The sequence below is a fragment of the Trichechus manatus genome, unplaced genomic scaffold, assembly GCF_000243295.1.
Source record: "Trichechus manatus latirostris isolate Lorelei unplaced genomic scaffold, TriManLat1.0 scaffold00154, whole genome shotgun sequence".
NCBI classification, from domain to species: Eukaryota; Metazoa; Chordata; class Mammalia; order Sirenia; family Trichechidae; genus Trichechus; species Trichechus manatus.
The window spans coordinates 5,163,852-5,189,461 of record NW_004444090.1 but is presented as its reverse complement, the minus strand read 5'-3'; the positions used below and the strand labels follow the sequence as shown (position 1 = coordinate 5,189,461).

Sequence of the window (25,610 nt, the reverse complement as noted above, 5' to 3'; positions counted from 1 at the left end):
TGTGCCTCAGGGTTATGTCCTTTCACCATACTTATTCAATCTGTATGCTGAGCAAATAATCTAAGAAGCTGGACTATATGAAGAACAGGGCATCAGGATTGGAGGAAGACTCATGAACAATCTGCAATATGCAGATGACACAACCTTGCTTGCTTAAAGTGAAGAGGACTTGAAGCACTTACTGATGAAGATCAAAGACCACAGCCTTCAGTAGGGATTACACCTCAACATAAAGAAAACAAAAATCCTCACAACTGGACCAATAAGCAACATCATGATAAATGGAGAAAAGATTAAAGTTGTCAAGGATTTCGTTTTACTTGGATCCACAATCAGCGCCCATGGAAGCAGCCGTCAGGAAATCAAATGACATATTGCATTGGGCAAGTCTGCTGCAAAAGACCTCTTTAAAGTGTTAAGAAGCAATGATGTCATCTTGAAGACTAAGGTGTTCCTGACCCAAACCATGGTATTTTCAGTCGTCTCATATGCATGCGAAAGCTGAGCAATGAATAAGGAAGACTGAAGAAGAATCGACACCTTTGAATTATGGTATTGGTGGAGAATATTGAATATACTATGGACTGCCAAAAGAATGAACAAATCTGTCTTGGAAGAAGTACAGCCAGAATGCTTCTTAGAAGCAAGGATGACAAGACTTTGTCTCACATACTTGGACATGTTATCAGGAGGGATCAGTCCCTGGAGAAGGACGTAATGCTTGGTAAAGTAAAGGGTCAGCAAGAATGGATTGACACAGTGGCTGCAACAATGGGCTCAAGCATAACAACGATTGTGAGAATGGTGCAGGACCAGGCAGTGTTTTGTTCTCTTGTACATAGGGTCACTATGAGTTGAAACTGACTTGATGGCACCTGACAACAACAACAACATAAGTGGTTACAGTTTCCTGTCCTCAAAAAGTATACAAATGCATTAGAAAAATAGGCTCCTCAATTCTCTAATAGTTGTAAATATGTTAGTAGTTATATATTTAGTAAAAGCACTAACATTTGAGTGCTTACCATCTGTAAAGAGTCAAGCTGTTTTACATACGTAACCTAGTATTCTCAGCAACCCAATGAAGTTGTTAACAGTATTCTCTTTAAATAAGGAAACTGAGGTAAAGAGGGAATAGTTATTTTGCTGAAAGTCATATAGCCAGAAGGAATCTGGATATGAAACCAGATAGATCAATCCCTGAGCCTGTGCTTCTCTCTATAAAAAATAAAATTCATTGAGAACTTTATGCTAGATACTGTGCCAAGTGTTTTACCTACATCATTTCACTTAATCCTTATAAAAGCAAATGTGTGAAGTAGGTTTACTCTGTTACTTCATTCAGATCACTCTCTGATATCATCCTGAGAGAAGTTCCCCTAACCACCTATTATGGATTGAAGTATGTCCTCCAAAAATATATGTTGTAAATACTAACCCCTATTCCTGTGATTATAATCCCATTTGGGAATGGATTTTCTTTGTTAAATTAATGAGGCAGGATTAGCGTAGGGTGTATCTTGAGTCAGTCTCCTTTGAGATATAAGATATTAAACAAGCCAGCACAAGAGATGGGGTAAGATAGATCCCAAGACACAGAGATCTCCAAGGAACCAGGAAGCAGAACCTGAAGAGACAAGGACCTTACTCCAAAGCTGAAAGAGAAAGCCTTCCCCTAGAGCCAGCACCCTGAATTTGGACTTCTAGCTTCTTAAACTGTGAGAAAATAAATTTCTGTTTGTTAAATCCATCTACTTGTGATATTTCTGTTATAGTAGCATTAGATAACTAAGACAGAATTTGTTACTAGAACTGGGATGCTGCTCTAACAGATACCTAAAATGTGGAAGTGGCTTTGGAATTTGGTGATGGGTATAGGCTGGAAGAGTTTTAAGGTGCCTAAGAGTAAAAGCCTAGATTGCCTTGAAGAGACGGTTGGTAGAATTATGGATGTCAAAGGCAATTCTGGTGCATGTTCAGAAAGAAGTGAGGAGTGCTATAGAGAAAGTCTCTATCATCTTAGAGAATACATATGGCACAAGCAACAGAATGTTGCTAGAAATATGGATGTTAAATGTGCTTCTAGTGAGGCTTTAAAAAAAATGATGGACATGTGATTGAACAATGGAGGAAAGGCGATGCTTTTTATGCAGTGGCAAAGATCATGTCTGAATTATGTTCAAATGTTTGGTGGAAGGTAGAACTTGTAAGTGATGAACTTGGATGGTTGATGAGATTTCTAAGCAAGATCTTAAAAGGGCCATGTGATTTCTCCCTGCCACTTATAACAAAATGTGATAGGAAAGAGATGGACTTAAAAATGAACTGGCAAAATGAAGACAGAACTTAAAGATTTGGAAAATTCACTTGTACAGACTAAGGACACTTGTCCTAGAATGTTCACCAAGGATGTAGCTACACAGTCTTGTGTTGAAGAAATTAAGCTTGTGACTGATGGGTCTAACTACCACAGCAAAAATCCCATCTGCTTAGACTGAAGGTGTCAGAGAAAGAACAAAGGAAAGAAGGCTGTCTACCTCTTGGAATTCTACAGGCAGGAGATAGACCAAAGGGGTTACATCTATTGTCCTTCAAGAAAAGAAAAGGACCATCCCTGGAGCAACTCGAATATCAGCAGAACTGTTGGAAGGAGCATGGGAAGCAAGGCCTTTTCATTTTCAAAGGTTGGGGCCACAACCTTCCAGGTTTCAAAAAATCGAATCTTTGCCTATTTGGTTCTGGAGTGTGGGGCTGCCGTTAAAGTGTGCCAGGTGGATGGGGCCACTGCCAGAAGCTGAGGGGGCAGGGCCACGATGCCCGAGGGGCAGAAGAACAGGGCTGCTGGGGTCAGGGGGTGGGGTTGCCACTCAGATGGACTAGAAGAATGGGGCTATCCAAAGCTGAGAGAGCTGAGTTACCATCTCAGTGGGCCTGGAAGGTAGAGCTGAAGCTCAGGGCTGAGGGGCCTCCACCCAGAATCCCATGGGCATGGCCAACACCCAGAGTCTGGAGGGCGGGGCCACTGCCCAGACGGTCTCACAGAACAGAGGATTATTTTAAAGTCTTGCAAGCTAATGAAAATTGTTCTGCTGGGTTTTGGACTTGCTTGGTGCCCGCTATCTCTTCTTTCCTTCCAGTTTCTCCCATTTGTAGTGGAAGTGTCTACCTTGTGCCTGTTCCACCATCATACTTTAGAAACAGATAACTTGTAATCTAGCTTTCACAGGTTCACAGAAGAAAAGGAATTTTGCCCCAGGATGGAATTCATCTAAAGTCTCACCCATATTTGATTTAGATGATTCAGAAGATGAGATTTTGGACTTGGAGTTGATTTAAGGCTTTTGGGATGATGTGATGAAGTGAATGTGTTTTGTATATGGCAAGGACATGAATTTGGGTGGCCAAAGGATGGAATGTTACGGATTATATCCCCCCAATAATGTGTTGTAAATTCTAACCCCTATGCCTGTGTTTATAATCCTATTTGGGGATGATTTTTCTTTGTGAAGTTAATGAGGCAGGGTTAGTGTAGTGTGGATCTTGGGTCAATCTCTTTTGAGTTATAAAAGAGATTAAACAAACCAGCAGAAGAGAGATGGGGTAAGATAGATGCCCAGACATGGAGGTCTTCAGGGAACCAGGAAGCAGAAGCTGAAGAGACAAGGACCTTCTTCCAGAACTGAAAGAGAGAGAAGGCCCTCCCCTAGAGCCAGAGCTCTGAATTTGGACTTTTATCCTCCTAAGCTGTGAGAAAATAAATTTCTGTTTGTTCAATTCACCCACTTGTGGTATTTCTGTTATACCAGCACTAGATAACTAAGATACCACCCTGCCTAAAATAGTACTTCCTAATATGTATTTCTAATAGAACTTTTCACTAAACAACATATACATGTTTATTACTTGTCTCCCCTCACTAGAATGGAAGTGCCACGAGGGCAATATGCAGAAAAGTACCTATCATATAGTAAACCCATTGCTGTCGAGTCAATTCCGATTCATAGCAACCCCATAGGACAGAGTAAAACTGCCCCATAGGGTTTCCAAGGAGTGGCTGACGGATTCAAACTGCCGACGTTTTCGTTAGCAGCCGTAGCTCTTAACCACTGTGTCACTAGGGCTGTATCATATAGTAGGCACTCAATAAATTCAAAGAAATGAACAAATGAATTGAAAAAATAGGGCATATACTGATTGCATGGATGCTGAGTTTATTCTTCAATCAATAATTATTTATCGAGTGCCTAGAATGTGCCAGGCACTTTTCTAATCTCTGAGGTTACAATAATGAACAAAGAAAAATTCCTGCACTTACAGAGCTTGCATTCTAATAGGATAGGGAGTCAGAAAATAAACATGACAAATAAATGGGTCAGACAGGTAAGACTATAGGACCTTATAGACCACAGCTGTCCAATGGAAATATAATGTGAGCCACATATGTAATTTTTAATTTTCTAAGTAGCCGCATTAAAAAAAGGTAGAAACAGGTTAAATTAATTTTTAATAAACTTTTTATTTTGGAATAGTTTTAGATTTACAGAAAGATTGCAAAGATAGTACAGATCTTTTCCATTTACCCCTCACTCAATTTCCCCTATTGTTAAGATCTTATGTTACCATGGTATATTTGTCAAAATGAAGAAACCAGCATTGGTGCATTACTATTAACTAAACTCCAGACTTTGTTTAGATTTCATCAGTTTTTCGATTAATGTCCTCTATTCTGTTCAAGGATCCAATCCAGGATACTACGTTGTATTTAATTGTCACGTCTTCTCTGGTCTGTTATAAGGTGAAATGAATTTTAATACTATATTTTAGTTAAACCAGTATATCCAAAATATCATTTCAACCTGTAATCAATATTTTTTAAATTATTGATAATGTATTTTACATTATTATTTTCATAGTTAAGTCTTAAAAATCCAGTATGTATTTTACACTTATATCAAATTTGGATGCTTTCGTGGAAAGTACTCTAAATCTACATTTAATTTCATAAAATTTACAATTCAGATAGTAGATTCACATACTCAGGTTGTTCCAAATATACTTAAGAGTTTTCTAATAACTGCACTGAGTATCCATTTTAAAATTTAAACTAATTCTTAATTAAGTTAAAAATTCAGTTCCTTAGACACATTTCAACTACTCATAGCCACATGGGTCTAATGGACCCATTAGCTCGACCATTCTAAGGACTTTGGGCTTTTATTCGGAGCGAAATGGGGAGAGCATTGAAGGGTTTTGAGCAAAGGAGTGACATGATCTAAGATTACTCTGCTGTGCTGAGAATAAATTGAGGTGAGGCAAGGGCAGAAGCTGGGAGACAAGTCAGGCAGAAACAGTAATCTAGGTAATGGTGCTTTGGACTAAAGTGGTAGCAGTGGAACTGGGCAGAAGAGGTAGGATTCCAGATATATCATGTTTTAGAGCTGATTCGATCCAGTGATGGATTGATACGTGGTCAGGGAGGGCACTAAGATTTTTTGGCCTGAAAAAATGATCCATAAAGTTGTATTTTACAGAGAAGGAGATTTTTTAAGAAGCGGGTTTGAGGGAAAAGCTCAGGGGCTCAGTTTTGGACATTTTGAGTTTAAGATGCTTAGTTTCCTAGTGCTGCTGTAACACATTTTCACCAGTGGGTGGCTTTGAAGAACAGAGTTTTATTTTCTCACAGTTCTAGAGGCAAAAAGTCCTAATCGGGGACTTGGCCATGTCGATTCTTTCCTTGTCAGTAGCCTTGGACATTCCTTGGTTCCTTGGCAATCCTCACATAGCACCTGTCTTCCCATGTTCGATTGTGTGTTCGCCCATACGTATATGCGTGTCTACTCTGCCTTTTTCATTACTCATAAGTGATTTAGAATTCATCGTACTGAGGTATCATCTAATTAACATAGCAAAGAAACCCCGAATTCCAAGACAGGATTACATCCACAGGATAGGATTGGAACACATATTTTGGGGGGACACAATTCAATCCATAACAAATGCTTATTAGACATTGAAGTGGAGATGTTACGTAGACAGTGGAGATATGAGTCTGGAGTTCAGGCGAGAGAGCTCAGCTGGAGTTAAAATTTTGGGAGACATCAACATAGAGATGGTATTTAAAGATGTAAGACTGGAGATCACCAAAACAGAGTACAGAAAGGAGTATTAAGGTAAGATTATTCAGCAGTAATATTTTCAGGAAAATGCGAATTTTTTAATCAAGCCCCAAAGAGATCAACAAGAATTGGTGGAATAATGAATTCCTTCCAAGTAAAAGCAGTGTTAGATGCAAAGGTACAGAGATGGGGATTAGCCAACCATGGAACAGCAAATCGTTTTGCTCCGGTGAAGCAAATACATAGCCTGCAGATATGGAAAGATGCGTGAAGTGATGGGTTCCCATGGGTTCCCACGCTGACCAGCTGAGAATGGTAAGATTGTAAGGACAGCTTGTGAATTAACAAGTGACAGCTGCAGTTTCCTACACATATACAAAACCAACCAACCTGTCCTATCATAGCGCATGTGTCATAATGCTGACACAAGAGAGGCGCCTCCTCTGTTCCGCAGATGAAGAGACCGGATCCAGAAACGAACATTGCTTAGCAGCAGTCCTGTACCAGTTTAGATTATTAGGAAGTGCTCTTTCCCTAAAGAAATCTGAGCCCTTATGTGGGGCACACTTAGAGGGGTTTGATAAGAGGAGTTCAGGCAAGGCAACCGTGATGGTTATGTGAATTTTGCAAATTTTTGACAAAGGATAGGGGCTTGGCTTGAAGACGAAGCAAGGAGTCATTTAAAGACAGGGAAAGAATTAACTTGAGAGCTTAAGAACAAAAAGCCTTAAGATTTTTGAGCGGGCAGCAGGGCTGAATGTAGCGCTGTCTGTGAAAGATCCTTTTCTGCCACATCCTCCTTAAGGCCCGGCAGTGAGGAGCCTAAGGACAAAGATGTAAGGTGTCAGTGGGGATGAAGGGTCGAGTCACGGTGCATCTTTTAGTTCTTCGTGCTAGAAGACCACCATCATCATTAGGAGCAGCCGTCCCCGCCCCATTTCCTCTCGCCAGATAGCTCTCCCCGGGAGTGGCTCTCTCCTTAGCAAAATCAGGCCTGGTTAAACTGGAACGTGCGGGAAAACAGGCCGACTGGCGCTTTGGGAACGCCCAAAAACACTGCGCCACGCCAGGCCCCACCCGGGCAGTTCACTGCCCTGAGCGGGGATCTCCAACCGCAGAGGAAGGGGTGGGCTGACGTACACGCGCCAATCGAGACTGACGCTTTCACGTGTCTTGCTCCAGCCAATAGGAGGCCGTAGCGACAACAGCAGGGAAATTCAAACGTGTTTGTGGGTGAGGGCTTGGGTTCCATCTTTTATTCTCCTTAACTCTGCTTGCTGGCCATGAGTTCTGCCTCGCGGACGCACGGAGGAACGGCGGCGGCCGGTGTGTGGGCGCTTTATCGGCGCGGGTCGGTGAGGGATGGGTGCGAGGCAGGGGCGGTTCGGAGCCGGGTAGGCCGCGCCAAGACCAGCTGGAGGGGCAAGGGAGGTCTGGCTGCCTCCTCCCTTCCGTTGGTCGGTGCAAGAGATTTTGTTGAGGACCCAGGAAGCAAGAGGTGGGTGTGAACCCCGCTGGGGAGAGGGCCTCGGCGGGGCACCTGGAGAGAAGCTAGGGACACGGGATCCTCTCCCAAAAGACACTATATCTCATGTTCGGTAGAGTTAGAACGGGGAAAGGAAGTGGTGGGCGTGTTCTGACAGTTACCTTTCGAACCCGACTTCTGAGGTGGGATGATACTTTGTTGCCCAGCTTTATCGCCGTTTTCTCATTGGGCGATCGAGGAAATCAGTGACTGGATTCATGTTTGAGAATCGCAATGATGAGATTGAGAGGAAGGAAGACTAGAGACGTTTGGGTGACCAAACATCACGATATGCAGATGAGCAAGTGCACAGTACTATACGAGTACAGTAGATTCTTAGTATTAGAATGATTAGAATAATAAATCATGATTCTCCCAGATATGCACACGAACAAACCTGCTGAAACACTATTTATCAACAAGGTGCTTTGATGGTGTGTTATGCTCTACTTTGAAAGCGCTTACAATGTGAAGATTTACTCACATAAAGCAGATGAATAAAAGAATGGTTATTCTAACTACCAAAAGGATTCTTTATTTCTCTGTGATACTGCTGAATCCAAGCAAACACTCTATCACGTTTTTAAAAATATGAATGAATTTGCAGATAGATGAGCCGAGAAAATAATTACAGAAAAAGAATAAAGAGAAAGCATTCAGTGAGTAGAAGAAAATTTAAAGGGGGCCAGCAGTTTCTGTGTTGTACAATGGCCGAAATTTAATTGAGAAGAAAAACATATACATGGTCTATCTGGAACCTTGCTGTATCAGTTACAAAGACGTATACTTTTTTGTGTACATAGCTCCACAAATACTACCCAGATAATATATGAGTTTACATGTGTTCACAAAAATAATACTTTAGAGCCATCTGCATTCTAAAAGGCTAGTTTTGACATTTCTCTCCTCCTTTTGGTGCTAGTGTAAATGAGAATGATGACTAAGTTTGATGTTTTTTTCCTTAGAAATGGAGGCTGAAGATTTAAGTAGCAGAGAATTGACAATTGATTCTATAATGAACAAAGTGAGAGATATTAAAAATAAATTTAAAAATGAAGACCTTACTGATGAACTAAGCTTGAGTAAAATCTCTACTGATACGACAGGTGAGATTTTCTTTTAAAGTAATAACATTATTGAGTGCCCTCTAAGGTAAAGGAATGGCATATTAACCACTGTCACATAATGTAATTTTCTCAATAATTGATAGTTATCTATTACAGTACCAGCTTTATATTTTAACCATTTATGTGGAAACAGTCCACAATTTTCTGCTATCTTACAAAAGGAAATTTTAACATCATTTATTGCAGTGTGCTCAGATGGCGTTTTCTTAACTCTTCCATTATTGTCAGCTGTCATTTCTGGTAGTGTGCCTGCCATCAATAGATATACCTTTTTCCCTCCGTTTTTTGCTGTAAACTGAGAAAACCTCACAAATCTTAATAAAACTGTGTATAAATGTCACATGCTCAATTTTTTATTTGGAGAATCTTCCTTTTACTCCCGTGGTCTTTTTTCCTATTGTCCCTTTCTCACTCTGCTGCAGCCACAGTGACTTTCCTGATGTCTTCTTATATTCCAAACCAGCTCCTACCCCAAGGCCTTTGCCCTTGCCCTTTGCTGGAACACTGTTCCCCAGATTATCTGCCCACTCTCTCAACCCCTGCAGGTCTTTGTTCAAATGTCATCTCAGTTAGGCCTTCTCTCACCTACCTATTTAAAATAGCAGCCTGCAGGAATAGGGATGGGTTCCCTATCTTCCCTCTCTGTATTTTTCTCCATAGCACTAATCACCTTATATATAGTTTACTCATGTGTTTTCATGTTTTCTGTCGCCTCTGCTAGAATGTGAGCGCCGTGAGGGCAGGGTTGTTAACCTGTTTTGTTCACTGTTATAGCCACAGAGCTTAGAATGGTGCCTGGCACTGAAGTATTTATTGACTGATGAGTGAATAGAAGTGCCCAAAGTTTAAAACCCTTGCTTTGTAGAAGATATTAGCTCAGAAGCCTAATTCTTTACTATATTTCAAATTGTTGCGGTCATTTGAAAAGTGACCTTTGGATAAATAAATACTAACCATCGAATGGACAAGGGATTAAAAATAAATGGAAGAACCTGTAATCCAGTCAGATTTGCAGACCACTTTCCCTTGAAACAACCTAGAAACTGATACTTTGGTGTTAAGCAAAGTCTTCATACTCTAATGTGTGTATTCAAATAGCTCTAACAAAGCATGTACACCAAGGTAGATGAGTCCTTATTTATATCCCATTTATCCTTAACCAGCTGCTGTCAAGTTGATTCTGACTCATGGCAGCCCAACGTGTGTCAGAGTGGAACTGTGCTTCATAGGGTTTTTAATGTTTGATTTTTTGGAGATAGATCACCAGGCCTTTCTTCTGAGGGGTCTCTGGGTGGACGCAAAGCACCAACCTTTCATTTAGCAGCCAAGGGTGTTAACCATTTGCACTACCCAGGGCCTCCTATTGATCCTTGTTATTGTTGGGTGCCATTGAGTCAGTTTTGACTCACAGCAACCCCAAAACTGTATACACTTACAATATATTGATAATTGCAATTTAAGACATTGTATTAAGTATTGAGGAAGATTCAAAGATGGTTTTCTTTCTAAATAAGGAGAATTTATGTATGTTGTATGCTACATTGCTGGGCATCATGTGAATACTAACCCAATAAAGACAAATGCTGTACATGTTGAATAGAGGAAGAATAGAATTTGAGGCGTAAGGAATATATCTGCAAAGACACAGATGGGAAAATGTGTTTTGTAGACATTTTACAGGCTAATTTGTTAGGAAAGCAGTAGGAGCAAAACTGGAAAATGAAGCTAATATCAGACCAGATTAAATTTAAAATGAAAGAGCAAAGTTGTGAATGTACTATGTTTTGGTAGAAAGCAGAGATGGTAATTTTGTTTGCTAAAGGTTTAGCCTTTGTTAAAAGTAACTGAAACTGATACAATGATAGTTTCTCTGAGAAATCTTGAGTTTAGTAATGTTTCCTGAACCGACTCAATGGCACCTAACAACAGCAATGATGTTTACTAATAACTAAAATATCCTGAATAGGAGACTAACAATTTGTATTATCTTTTTAAAACCACTACAGGAAATAAGAAGTACATTACAATGTGAAAATTATGTCTGGAGATGATTGTTATTTCTGTCGGTGGGGGTTCCACAGAGAGAAAATAGACAGGGACATAGGTCCTATAAAATTCTGCATGGCAGACCACAGTGGTAAAGATGTGGGTTGGATTAGAAGTGAATGCAAGTCAAATAGTTTGGTGATGGATGAATGTGGGTAGTAGGAGGGGCATAAAGAAATGGCTGTGAGTTTGTGGGACCGTGCATTTGGCAGAGCCTCTAAGAGAAATGAAAGAGCCCTGGTAGCACAGTGGTTAAGCACTTGACTGCTAACTAAAAGGTTGGTGGTTCGAACTCACATGCCACTCTGCAGGAGGAAGATGTGGCAGTCTGCTTCCGTGAAGATTACAGCCTTGGAAACCCTTTGGGATAGTTCCACTCTGTCCTATAGGGTCACTATGAGTTAGAATCAACTTGATGGCAGTGGGGTTTGATCTAAGAGAAATATAACTTGGAGAGAGAAGAAAATGATCATATGAGCTGCTTATATTTGTAAAACTTTTTTTTTTATTGTTCTTAAAACAAGTTTGAGGTATATGGAGATACTGTTCCATGGATGAGGTTGTACAGAAGGTTATGTTGGGTCTGGAGTAACAAGTTTCTAAAATTTTAATTAATAAGTCATAAATCAAGAATTTTCCAGGAAAATTGGTACAGGTGATGAGAAAGTCTCAGATTTTCTTTGGATAGTTAGGGTGAAAAAATACTATAATTATGCTGTCACAGCATGAAATTTTCTTAAATTTTTATGTATAAAATTTAAGTATAATCTCTTTATCCAGGCTTTTAAGATCCTCTATCTCACCTTCATTCTACTTTTTAAAAATTTGAGGTATTACTGTCTATCAACACCACTGCACATTTTTTACATCTTTAGAACACATAAATATTGAAAATCTCAAATTGCATATGGCTTTTTTTAAAACTACTTGTAAAAAAATCTCTTTCCAAATTTTTTCTTTCCTTCAAAAAACATAGCTCTTTGGAGTAAAATATGCCCTCATAAAAATATATTTGCAGTAAATAAGTTGTTTATATTTATATGAATTGTTAAGGTTTTAAAAAAAGTATTTCCAGGAGTTTACATTGATACTGAGAGTACAAATACTTAACTTTAATTTGAGGGAAAAGTGTGATTTGGCATTTTGTTTTACATCTTGCTTCTGTTGTGATATATTTTTTCTCATTATTCAGATAACTCGGGAACTGAACACCAAATTATGATGATGGCAAATAACCCAGAGGACTGGTTGAATTTGTTGCTCAAACTAGAAAAAAACAGTGTCCCCCTAAATGATGCGCTTTTAAATAAATTGATTGGTCGTTACAGTCAAGCAATTGAATCACTTCCTCCAGATAAATACGGCCAAAATGAGAGTTTTGCTCGAATCCAAGTGAGATTTGCTGAATTGAAAGCGTGAGTATTGGTATTTTAACTACATTTAACCAATTATATTGCATAATGCATAACTATAAAGAGGTAGATTGAAAACATGTTGTCAAGATTGCTTGTAAGAAAACATATACGTGTTTATTTATCTATATAACCAAATCCTTTGCTTATAATTAACAAGAGATTAATGTAAACTCTCTTTACTATGTACATGGTTCCACAAAAGTTACATATTCTGGACTCTGCCTAGGAAGAGTTTAAAAAATAACTTTTTGACATTTAATTTTACACACAAAGAAAAGCAACATCCTATGTCTTTTGGAAAATAGAACAAGGAGTTATCAAACTTAGATAGCTCTGTCCTTTTTCTTAAAATTTGACTTTGAAATTTTTGTTACAATATTTTACAGTATTCAAGAGCCAGATGATGCACGTGACTACTTTCAGATGGCCAGAGCAAACTGCAAGAAATTTGCCTTTGTGCATATATCTTTTGCACAGTTTGAACTATCACAAGGTAATCTGAAAATGTCAAGTCTAAATTTTAAATAAAAGATAGTTTCCTATGTAACTAAATTCTAATATTAAATATATGAAGTGGAAATTTGAGGCAAAGGCATTAAAGTTGATCAGATAAGAATATGGCGGAAGAACGCCATCTAAGGATAAATGTAGAGGATATTCATTACACTAGCTCTTCCACTTGTTAGGTGTGATAAAGGGAAATAAAGCATGCTCATCGTGTTTGTGCTGTTAGTTAGATTCAGGAAGTGGCTAAAGGAAAGTAGCTTCTTCCCTGAGTATTTGTGGGATGAAGGACATAAGTCATCTAAGCTAGAACTTAGATAAGCTTATTGTATGTTTTGGTTTCATAGCACCAAAATATACATTAAAATATACTTGTAGCATTCATTAATTGGTAGTCGTCCTTTAAAGAAAAGTAAACCACTGTAGAAGCTTATATTTCTTATCACTTCGTTCTTAGTAATGTGAAGCTTTTGGGTAAGACCAGAGCAATCTGTTCCTCAGACGTTTTTAGCCAGTTTGGCCATTCCTTACTCTCTTCTCTTTTTTTCGTTTTATTTACTAAGGCATCTGGCTTCACCCTCAGTCTGCCTTCTGACTGTGTGTTTCTGTTTTCCCTCTGCCTTGTTCTGCCCCAACCCTGATCCCATTTACCACCAGCAGTATATACATTGTCAGTATCGCTCTGGCTCAGCCAGAACCCCCATGATAGTGGCCAAAGCAAGCCTCAGTTACTGGAGAGTAGTCCCCAGGATTAAAGTTAGAGAAAAGCACTGGGCACGCTTTGAGAACCCTGAACTTCTACCTATTCAGATAACGTCCTGTCTTAGTCATCTGGTGCTGCTATAACAGAAATACCATAAGTGGATGGCTTTAACAAAGAGAAGTTTATTCTTTCATATTCTAGTAGGCTAGAAGTCCAAATTCAGGGCATTAGCTCCAGGGGGAGGCTTTCTCTGTCTGTCAGCTCTAGAGGAAGGTCCTTGTCATCAGTCTTCCCTTGGACTAGGAGCTTCTCCACACAGGAACCCTGGGTCCAAAGGACATGCTCTACTTCCGGTTCTGCTTTCTTGTTGGTATGAGATTCCCCTGTCTCTCTGCTTGCTTCTTTTATACCTCGAAAGAGATTGGCTCAAGACACAGTCCAATCTTGTAAATTGAGTCCTGACTCATTAACATAACTGCCTCTAAGCTTGCTTCATTAACATCATACAGATAGAATTTACAACACATAGGAAAATCACATCAGATGACAAAATGGTGGACAGTCACACAGTACTGGGAATCATGGCCTAGCCAAATTGAGACACATATTTTTGGGAGACACAATTCAATCTATGACATATCCTAATTCTAGTAAGCTAAATTATCTTCTCCGATCTATCCTGTGTACCATCAGTTAACTAAGTTTTAAAAATCATCCCTTTCCTACCTAGAAAAAAAAATTCCTCCTTCTTGCTTCTTATGTTGTTGTTAGTTGCTGTCGAGTCAATTCCAACTCATGGTGACCCCATGTGTACAGAATAGAACTGCTCCATAGGGGTTTCAAGGCTGTGATCTTTCAGAACCAGATCGCCAAGCCTGTCTTCCGAGGTGCCTTTGAGTGGGTTCAAACTGCCAACCTTATTTGGCTGGTAGTTGAGTGATTATCAGAAATTGTTTGCACCACCCGGGGACTCCTTCTAAGTATAATCTCTCTGTCCAGGCCTTTTAAGACCCTCTACTCACCTTCATTCTACTTTTAAAAAATTTGATGTATTACTGTCTACTGTATATCTTGTAGAATACATAAATATTGAAAATTTCAAATTGCATTATCCTTTTTTTTTTTTTTTTTAACCTATATACCAAAAGGTAGTGGTGGCCTCAAGGTTAAAATTGTGATTTTGAGCAGGATTAATAGATAGGCTTCCATGAAATTTATAACATCCCTGAAGTCCTAGGCACAGTTTTGTGCATATGTGTATTTTTTAGGGGTGTGTAAAAATGGTGTGGCGTCAGACCTCCTTGTCTAATTTCAGGAGCAGGGAGAAGAATCAAGATCAGCAGTCGCAGCCCAAAGCTGACTCCTATGAGGTGGTGGTCAGACATAGCTCCACCCTCCAACCCTTTTTACCAATTCTGACACCAGTCAACCCTCCTGTGGCACTCTCTACTTCTCTGCTGGGTTCGATAATTCATCACAATGGCCACACAGAACTCACAAACCAGTAATACTCAACAATTATGGGGTTTATTAGGGAAGTAGCAGGTTACAATTCAGGATCAGGATCGACTTGGAAGTAACAGGAACAACTGAGGATACAGTTCTTCGATCAGGACAGCTTCTCAGCTGTGCCAGCAGGCTGGCCTCTCAGTCCTTGCCCCTCGGTCCTCAGCCTGGCGTCTGCCCTCCTTGGGCAACTGTTACAAAGCCTTAGTTCGGCCAATAAGTGCCTGGAGGTACCCTACTCCTCCAGGAAGCCTCCTGCCCAAAGGCAGTCAGCTCTTTTGCTCCTTGGGTTGGCAAGCCAGCCTTCTGATCCTGTGCCACTATTGTCTCACTACGATCTTAAGTGTTACGGCTCTCTGTCTGTCTGCTGGGTCTAGGAGGTTCTTGGCACAGGGACATCAGGTCTAAAGAATGTACTCTGTTCCCAGCTCTTCTTCATGGTAGTAAGGTCCCCTACAAGGGTTACATGACCTTATTTGCATGGTCCCATTCCCACAAGGGTTCCATCCACCTTGTTTGCATAATTCAACCCAATCATTTTGTGGGAGTTAGAAGACCATGACTAGAAGGGCATGTAGTAATTTATTGCACTGGAGGACATTTCATAATTCTTATTAGATTCTCAAAGCTGTCTATGACCTTAACTGATAAGCCCCCAATTGCTAGTTCTTATCTTAAGACTTTCTCCCTTCCTTTGTTGTCCTAAAATACTCAGTATATGCAGTTTTACCAATATTCAATGAATGTGAACTTAATCACTATCAAATGTATACATATATAGTCTCAAAATGTCTAAACTGTCAGAAGCCAGAGGCCATATCATAATCATCTGTCTACCTCCAGTGTATAGCATAGTCAGTGGTTCCAGTAAAGGTTGATATGTATTCCCATCAGATATATGATGTATACATTTAATACTTGTAAATCAAATATTAGATAAATATACTGGATAAGTTTGCTGCTGAAAGAAAATTTCTTTGGTAGTCTATCTGTAGTCAGAAAGGTAATTTTGTTATTTTGGGAGTGGTGTGACTAAGTCGTAGCTAAAGATTAATCTTTATCATTACTGTTTTGTTTACACGAATGCTTTTGATGGAGAATTCCTGTTAGCAAAAGGTTTCTGACTTTGGTTGATGATCTAAAGTCATTATGAATGACGATATTATTCTGTGTTGTGACAGATTGATGCTCTTAGGACTATTGTAACATCTAGGGCTTAGACCTCCCTTTCACTAAATTCCTCAGGTTTCTACTGTTCTAGTTGGCCTTTGCTGTGTCTTCTGTAACTAAGTGTAGCAAAAGTTACACTTCTGTCACTTCTGAAATGGGCAGTAGTAACAAACTAATGCAGAATTACATATTGCACAAGGAAATCATTTGATGTGAACTGTTATCAGAAGAGTTGATTTACGGAAGTGAGAAATTTCTTATTTGCTTATGGAATAAAGTGCTTGAACTTTGGGATAAATTTTGTTGCCTAAACCTTTTTAATTTTTCTCCCAGGTTCTGATGAATAAGTGACTGGGTGGGTAAAGATTGCTGCATTAGAATGACATTTTCTTTTCACTTTGTTAGGTAATTTTAAAAAAAGTAAACAACTTCTTCATAAAGCGATAGGATGTGGAGCAATACCAACAGAAATGTTGGAAATTGCCATAAAGAATTTAAACCTCCAAAAAAAGGAGCTGCTTTCAGAGGAAGAAAAGAAGAATTTATCAGGTAAACATATTAATGTGCATTGATATTTTTCTGTGATAGATAGTGCTGCAAATAAGGATTCAGGGTAATATTTTACAGGAAAATATCATTTATGTAAAATGCTCAATACTTTAGCTTAAATTCTAGTTGTAACAGAAAAAAGTCTTTTAGAAGTAACTTACTACTCTATTGAAATTTAACATTTTTTTCTTGCTAATCAAACTCCTGTTGATAGCACATTAAAAACAACTCAAGTGAGAGAGTGACATTTTGCTTTTAGAAATAGAGAATTGCCAATTACTGTAGGGAAACTTTTCCGTAATTAAAGAGAATTTGAAGTGATAGTGAATTATCTTAACATCTTTATGTCTGCATATTTTATTTGGGAACAAATATTTACTTTGAATTGACTTTTTAAATATTCCTATTTGTGAGATTTTTTAAAAATATATTCCTTATATCCTTACACATTTGACTGATTTAAAAATTTTTACAGTATCCACAGTTTTAACTGCCCAAGAATCATTCTCCACTTCACATGGACATTTACAGAATAGGAACATCAATTGTGATTCTAGAGGACTGGCTACTAAGCCCAGGTTTTTATATGGGTAAGGAAATGGAATCAGTTTTTTAAATGCACATTATACATTTATATTTATATGTATGCATAGATATATGTTTTCATGTAACAGTGATAATAATGTTTCGCAATAGAGTGGAAATACATATGTTAATATTATTCTTTGAAAAATTGGGGATTTTTTTTTTTCTGTTTAGAGAGAACATGCCCCCTCAAGATGCAGAAATAGCTCATTTCAATCCTTTGAAACAAATAAACAAAGCCAAACAGGCAAGTTATTTTCAATCTACTCTGATTAAGCTGGTGGTGGTGAGGTCTTTGTTTATTTTCTAGTTGGTTACCTAATTTTTTCAAAACATTTTTAGTCATGCCCGTTTGGAAGAGTCCCAGTTAACCTTCTAAATAGCCCAGATTGTCATGTGAAGGTGAATGGTTCAGTTGTACCAAGTTTTACAAAAAGGTATGTATGAGTTTTGATTTTTTAATTGTTTTCACTACTTGAAGATTGATGGCAGAATGGTCTTAAAATCTTTTACTGGGTAATAGTAATTATTAAATTTTCATTCAGTAGGAAAAGCTACAGAGTCTAAATGCTGTCAGGAACAAAGGAATGAGTGATGAGTGAAGAAAATGATTTTATTTTGCTTTTTTACTTATTTAAAATACTCACTAAAGGAACTATCTTAAAAATTAGGAAACATGGAGGAAAAATAACTAAGTCAATATGAAGCTTAGAAAACTATGCAGACATCCCTGGGGTAAAAACGCCTGATGTTGGAGTATTTCTTACTTATGGGTAGCCTCACTGGTAGAGTTTCTCCCTGCTCTGTATGTGAGTCTCCATAGCAGAGGTCAAGGGAGCGCTGGTAACAATTTCTTTTTTTCAGCTAGTTCAAGGAGAAAAGCAGCTATCAGTGGGAAAGATAATTCATTCATTCATTTGCTTCGGGAGCCTAGAGCTTCAAGAAGTAAGGCAGGGTGGGTATAGATGAATTATTGTTCATCACACATAATGTGATCACCTTCCCCCAATTTGGGTGTTTTTTACCTTAAAAGAAATGGGAATGTAGTATTTTAGTTCAGCTTAGGGAGAGAGCTTTTCTGGTCTAGTCTTAACCCTGATCACTATAACATGATTTTTATTGGAAAAGGCTCCTTTGATTCCAGAGAATCATTTTGCAAGTAAACTTTAGAAACACAACTGAATTTTTTTTTTTAAGTTGGTATCTTCTATAATTAAATTCCTGTTTTACTTAGGGTTTGACTAAATATCACTCTTACAAGAGCATTTTGGTTGTCAAAGTTAAGCCCAAAAACCTTATGAGGTAACTATTATCTCATCTTGTTTATCTCTATTTTAAGAACTTAGCTGAAGAATAACAGTGTCTCCCACTGCAAACAAAAAACAAAAACCGGTCATTTTCCTGGTGCCTGTTGTGATAGACATTATGATAGGCACTGTGAGGCCCACAAAAGACTTCATACCCTAGATATCATTCAGCTACTTATAGTCTGAAATGTAGTTTCACCTACATATTGCTTTTCCTTTCCCACATCATACCTTAACTCTAGGTGTTACTTACGTAATGAAGAAGTAGGCTGTCGCAGTGGCGACGGTTGTCGGGGCGGCGGAGACAATAACCAATGCCACAACTCTTACAGAGAAGTGGGGCCAGGAGGGTCGCTCTGAGGAGTCGAACCCCAGCTTCAGTCCCAGGAGTTTATTTATAGTCAATACAGCAAGCAGTGAAGCAAATAACAGAACGATGGGCTTTGGGTGAATAACAATAAGTTTCGGGCAAGGGAGAATGGACTTCAGGTAAACAAGCCAATCAGTAACGGATTTGGAAAAAGAAGTCGTGACAAGTCTCAACATGTTGAGGACAAGTCTCGACATGCTGTGCAGCATAGACGCCTTTATACATCCATATTTTAATGGCACATGTCCCCACCGTAGGCAATCACTAATCCCTTTATTTCATCACTTTTCTCATCATCCATTATCTAATTTTTTAGCATAGTCGCATTTGTACTAAAATCATGCCATTTTTTAAAATGTAGCCTTAAGAAGTTTTTTCAGTTAAAGTGTGTATTGTTAAAATTCCAATTTTCAAAATGAAAAAAATTAATTCATTGGAAGGGTTAATTTTAAATTAGGTACTTTGTTTTGTGGGTAATAGACAGATCTCTGGATCAGAATGCCGAGATTTGAGTGTACCTGGATCTAAATCAAGTGGAAATGATTCCTGTGAATTGAGAAATTTAAAGGTATTTCAATTTTTAAACCATTATATGCAGCAAAGGTTTCTGATGCAGGCTCCATGAAGCTTTTCTGGGTAAAGGGTCAACAGTTTATATGATATCTACAACAGTGTTCCTGATGCCGCAAGAGGTACAGGACCACCAATGGGAAATGGTGTAAAAGTGCTAAATGATTTCTCTAAGACTAAGGTGGTAGAGAAGTTATTATGTATATTTGTAAACAAGTTAGTTGACCTAGGTTTGGTGATAATTGGGGGAGCCCTTCCCCTAGGTTTTGTTTGCTTGTCTGTTAAACCATCTAATTATGGGCAAGGCATCTTAGACAAAAGTATGAGAGTAAACTGGTGAAGGGCAGAGGTCAGGGCTTAGATAATCAACCCTGACCTCCTGATAATGGCAGAGCAACTTTGTATGAACTCCAAGACGAGAAACAATTATAGTCCCTGGAGCACTTTGATTTTGTATTGTACTTGAGTTCATCCCTTGGCATCATGATGTGAATCTTTTCGTTTTTATATTCTTTGTAATGTCTATCTCTTTGATGGTTTATGCTTTAAAATACTACTACAAATACTCATTTTGACTAATACTTTTTTTGATGGATAAAATTACAATCATAGTAAAAAATATACTTAAATTATTCTCGTGTCATAAGGCACATGCTATGTTTGAGTCAAACTTTCTCTCTTTTTAAGTGAATATAATTTAGTACTTGATTAATAGTCCATTGAAAGCACACTGGCCAAATTTATGGTTATGGCCCTTCTTATTGTGGTAATCAGTAATTCAGGAAGTTAATCTTTGCTGTGGGTTTGTGAATCTACATATGATTATACTATATAATTTTCCTAGCAATCTTTTCACACTGATGAGGCTTCAGTATATTGAATAGTAAGACAAATTAGTACTGCTACTGTTTATGGGACTTTATTTGTTATCTTGTTCTTTTCATGGAGTCTCTTCAGAGTATCCATTCCAAGGAGCATCTGCTGTCAGATGAGAAAAGTTCTGAGCTTACTGCAAATTCAGTAACCCTGAAGAATAAAACTGAATCAAGTCTTCTAACTAAATTAGAAGGTAAGAGCGATAAAATAAGTGGGCTTCTTTAATTAAGAAAACCACTTTTTTTGCTTGAGAAAGCAGATAAGCCACCTAAGAATTGCATTGTAAGAATGTGTCTGTGTACCTTTATCTTTGTATTCCAGTTGAATTATACAGAATGTATGAAAAGTATTATATCCTGTAGCAAAGAAAGTTTATTTGCCTAAAACTTGCATAAAGTTGCATAGAGAAGGGAGAGTGCAATGGAGCTGAATTATTTTTCTTAGTTAGCTTGACAAATATTCTTTCTGGAAAGGACACCGAAGCTCTATTTATATAACAACCCTCCGTTTCCTCTTTTACCAAACATTTGATTTTCCAGTGTGTGAGTACTATGATAAATGCTCTTAAAAAAAACTGAACCCATTGCCGTCAAGTCGATTATGACTTATAGCGACCCTATAGGACATAGCAGAACTGCCCCATAGAGTTTCCAAGGCTGTACTTTTTATGGAAGCCGACTGCCATTTCCTTTTCCCGCGGAATTGCTGGTGAGTTTAAACTGCCAACCTTTCAGTCAGCAGCCGAGTGCTTAACCACTGTGCCACCAGGGCTTCTTTATAAATCCTCTTTTGTTGTTAGGTGCTGTCGAGTCAGTTTCGACTCATAGTGACCCATAGGGTTTCCAAGGAGCAACTGGTGGATTTGCACTGCTGACCTTTTGGTTAGCAGCTGACCTCTTAACCACTATGCCACCAGGGCTTCAATATAAACTATATATATATATATATAATAAATACATATGCTCTAGGGATATGTAAATGAATGGGACAGGATCCCAAGGAGGTGCGAGTGTGGGAGATAGGCTAATAAATATAATGCTGGATAGAGCGTAGAGAGTATAATGAAAAGCACATAAATAAAATGCTATGAGAATTCAAAGGAAGGAGAAATTTAAGGATCTAGTTTGGTTTAGGGAAAATAAGGAAATATTTTGTGGAAGAAACGAGATTCGAAGAAGTGTTAGGACTTAAATAGGGAGAAATAGCAGTAATAAGAATATTTCCAGTGGAGAGACTGGCATAAACAAAAGAATAAAATGTTTTAGGAATGAGATGGTCCAGTAACACTGAAACCTGTATAGAAGTGAGAAATAATACTAGGTTGACTTTGAATGTGAAACTTGAATTTTTATTTTTTAGATGACAGAATACCATTAAAGATATTTAAACACAATCATGAATAGGATGATCATTGTTCAGACAGGTTGCCAGATGGGATGTAATTTTTTTTTTTTTTTCCGTTAGGACTGAAGACGAATTTAGGGACAAGGTTAGGTTTGCCCCGAATTTGTTATGATGTGCCCGGTACTTTCCCAGTTTTTGCCCTGAAAGTTGTGAATCCCAGGGAAGTCTTCAGTCCTGAGCAAATTGGGACAATTGGTCACCCTAGAATAGTCTTTTTGCTTTTATTTTGATTGGAAACAAATTCCTATTCCTAGTATTAGGAGAAACTATTTATATTTTAATGGTGTCTTATTATAAACTGATATGATTGAGAAATCATTATCAAATGTGCTGGTTAATAGTACTCATCCAACACCTAATTTGTTTTTAATTGAATGCTTGTTGAGTACCTAAAGTATGCCAATAATACTTTTTTATATAGTAAACATACAGTCAGAAAAGTGCCCAAATCATAAAAATATAGCCCGATGAAATATCACAAGTGAATACATACTTGTAACCAATACCCAGATTAAAAAAATAGAACATTACCAGCACTCTAAAACCTCCTCAAACCCTCCCAATAAATACCCTCTCTCTCTTCTCAAACATAATCACTATTCTGACTTCTAACACCATACATTAATTTTGCCTGTTTTTTAAACTTCATAGAAATGAAATAACAGTACGTGCTCTTTTGTGTGCTTTTTTTGCTCACTCATACACACACACACACACACACACACGCATATATATTCTACCTAAATTTAACATTCGTATATGTTTAAGATCAAGGATCAAGATTCTTTTTTTTTCCCCCATGTGGATATCCAGTTGACCCAGCAGCATTTATTGAAAAAAATTTTCTTTTCCCCCCACTATTGGAAATTAGGTGATTCTATATGTGGTGTCTGGTTTTGGATTCTTCATTCCATAGTTCTTTTTGTCTTTGTGCTAATACTGTCTTAATTACTGCAGCTTCATAAGTGTCAATATCTAGTAGTGTAAATCTTTCAACTTGTTTGCCTTCAAGCCTATTTTGGCTACTCTAGGCCTTTTGAATATCTATAGAAGTATTAGAATCCATTTGTCAAGTTTTCACTAAAAAAATGGAATCTTGATTCAGATCTAGTTGAATCTATAAAGCAATAGGTGGCATTATTGTCTCCTTATTTTAAGGGGAAAGCTTGTAATATTTTACCCTTGCTATGATGATTGCTATAGATTTTTGTAGCTAGTCTTTATCAAGTGAGTTCTATTTTATACCTAGATTACTAATTGTTTGTTTTTGGTGACTGGATGTTAAGTTTATCAAATGCTTTTTCTGCATTTATTGAGTTGATCATATACCTTTCTTTATTCTGTTATTATGATTAAAAACATTGATTTTCAAATGTTAAGCCAATTTGTATTTAGGAATAAATCCAAATTAATTGTAATTTATTTTTTCCTTTTTTATATTACTAGCTAATATTTTCTTTAGGATGTTTGCATCCATGATCAAAATAGATAAGCAGAATAGAATTTTAATGTTCATTGAATAGTAAATATATTATTGAGACTCTTTTGTTCATAGATACTTAGGAGTAAATTACAGGCTGGTATAGGGTAAAATTTTTTATGTTGAAACACTAGTCTATGAAAATGGTACATTAGCTTCTCTTTATTATTAAGATTTATAACATATAAAATATATTATAAAATTTTTACTTTTGTGCTTGTTTACTAGTAAAGACTAGAGGGATTTAAATCCAGACTGGTCTCTGACAAAATTCTAGGTCAGAACTCAGGAAGGTGGCTATGTTGCAAATTTATAAAACACGTGTTAAGGGCGGATTGTCAGCATGTGGCCTAAGGCTTTTAGTTTTTATTTTTTAGAGCAGTTTGTAACATGTTCTGTTGTTAGGTTTCACTTTGTTATCAAATATTATTCTTCCCTTTTAATAACAACAAATACAATTTCAGAAACTGAAAGACCTCAAGAACCAAAGGTTTCAGAAAGTAACCAGAAACAATGGCAATCTAAGAGAAAGTCAGAATGTGTAAACCAAAATCCTGCTGCATCTTCAAATCAGTGGCAGATTCCAGAGATAATCCAAATGGTTGAGACAGAGGTAACTTTTCTCCCCTCGAGTATAACATTACCATTGTTTGTAGTGTGTTGCCGAAGTGTGATGGTCATATTAAGTATGTTTTCCTCTTTTATTAAATGCTTGTGCACCATATTTAGGAGAATAGTTTATTTAAAGGAGGTTTTTTACCTTTCACAAAATGATGATCAGTGGCATTCATAGGTTAAGTAAGAGTATATGTCAAGCCAGTTTCTTTTCTATTTTTGATAGTGTTTCTAGATTACTGATAAATTATTGCCGGGGTCAGCAAACTACAGCCAGTGGGCCGAATCTAGCCCACCGCCTTTTTCTGTAAAGTTTACTTGGAACACAGCCCTGCTCATTTGTTTACTTATTATCTGTTACTGCTTTTGCACTGTCACAGTAGAGTAGTTGCATTAGAGATCATATGTCTGGCAGAGCCTAAAGTGTTTATTCTCACCTACAGAAAAAAAATAAGCTAACCGATGAACTAGTGCAATTCTATATAAAAGCATTTGACAATTTATTGTGATCATCCTCATGGTTAAAATAGGAAAATATAGGCTAGACAGTGTGTGTGTTTGTTAACAGTCTGAATGGTCATGCACAGACATTTCAGAAGGAATGATGTGGTAGACCACTGAAGAGCCATACCTACAGTCCATTGCCAACCCCTCCTCACCATTTCTTATCAGTGACTTGTTAAGAAGACAGTAAAAGCGTTATATTTTAACCCGGTGATTTTCAAACAACGGGCCCTGGTGGTGCAGTGGTTAAAGTGCTTGACTGCTAACCAAAAGGTCTGTGGTTTGTACCTCTCAGCCACCTCCATGGGAGAAAGATGTGGCAGTCTGCTTCTGTAAAGGTTTACAACCTTGGAAAACCCTATAGGGCAGTTCTACTCTGTCGTCAAGGGTTGCTATGTGTCGGAATTGACTCAATGGTAGTGGGTTTTGGAGTTCTCAAACATTTTCATCTGTCAGCGCCTTTAAACTCTTAAATGCTACAGAGGCACCTTAACAGCTGTTGTTTATGTGCATTGTATTTATCTGTATTTACTGTATTTGAAAATAAAATGAGACATTTAAAGCATTTATTAAAAAATGACAATAAACCCATTACTTGTGAATTTATGAAAAGTAACTTTTTTGAAAGTTACTTTTTCAAAACAAAGAAAATGTAGTGAGAAGAGTAACACTGTGTTACATTTTTTGCAAATCTCCTTAATGGTTGGCTTAACAGAAAACTAGATTCTTGTACCTGCTTTTGCATTCAGTCTATTGCATTATCATTGTCATATAGCCTCAAGAAAACTCCACTGTATACTCATGAGAGAATGAAAATGAAAAAGGTAAATAATGTCTTAGTATTACTCTGAAAAATACTTCTAACCATCCAGATTCCCTGAAAGACCCCCTACCCTGGGGTTGCTGGACCACACTTTGAGAACTTGATCTAAGTAATGAAGTATATAACAAATGTTAGATGATAAAGATCCTTACATGTTGAATTATGAATGATATTAAACAAGCATCTTCTCTTTTTTATTTTTTAAACTTATAAGTAAGGGGGCTCAAAACCATTTATGTGTCGTTAAAACCCGTTGCCATCAAGCCAATTTCCAACTCATAGTGACCCTACAGGACAGAGTAGAACTGCTCCATAAGGTTTCCAAGGAGCAGCTGGTGGATTTGAACTGCCAACCTTTTGGTAAGCAGCCATAGCTCTTAATCACTGTGCCACCAGGGCTCCTAGGTGTCATTAG

General features: G+C 37.8%; 1 protein-coding gene across 1 annotated transcript in view; it reads left to right on the top strand.

Moving 5' to 3' along the window:
* Nucleotides 1-7,397: 7,397 nt before the first annotated feature.
* Nucleotides 7,398-25,610, top strand: part of TTK (TTK protein kinase) — a 41,692-nt gene continuing 23,479 nt past the window's right edge. The window contains exons 1-11 of the mRNA XM_004386060.3: nucleotides 7,398-7,442; nucleotides 8,607-8,747; nucleotides 12,007-12,229; nucleotides 12,616-12,722; nucleotides 16,518-16,661; nucleotides 17,137-17,251; nucleotides 17,421-17,493; nucleotides 17,589-17,683; nucleotides 19,404-19,491; nucleotides 20,442-20,562; nucleotides 23,718-23,866. Of these exons, the coding sequence (XP_004386117.2) occupies nucleotides 7,400-7,442; nucleotides 8,607-8,747; nucleotides 12,007-12,229; nucleotides 12,616-12,722; nucleotides 16,518-16,661; nucleotides 17,137-17,251; nucleotides 17,421-17,493; nucleotides 17,589-17,683; nucleotides 19,404-19,491; nucleotides 20,442-20,562; nucleotides 23,718-23,866 (1,299 nt within the window). The 5' untranslated portion in view covers nucleotides 7,398-7,399. The remainder of the gene's footprint in view (nucleotides 7,443-8,606; nucleotides 8,748-12,006; nucleotides 12,230-12,615; nucleotides 12,723-16,517; nucleotides 16,662-17,136; nucleotides 17,252-17,420; nucleotides 17,494-17,588; nucleotides 17,684-19,403; nucleotides 19,492-20,441; nucleotides 20,563-23,717; nucleotides 23,867-25,610) is intronic.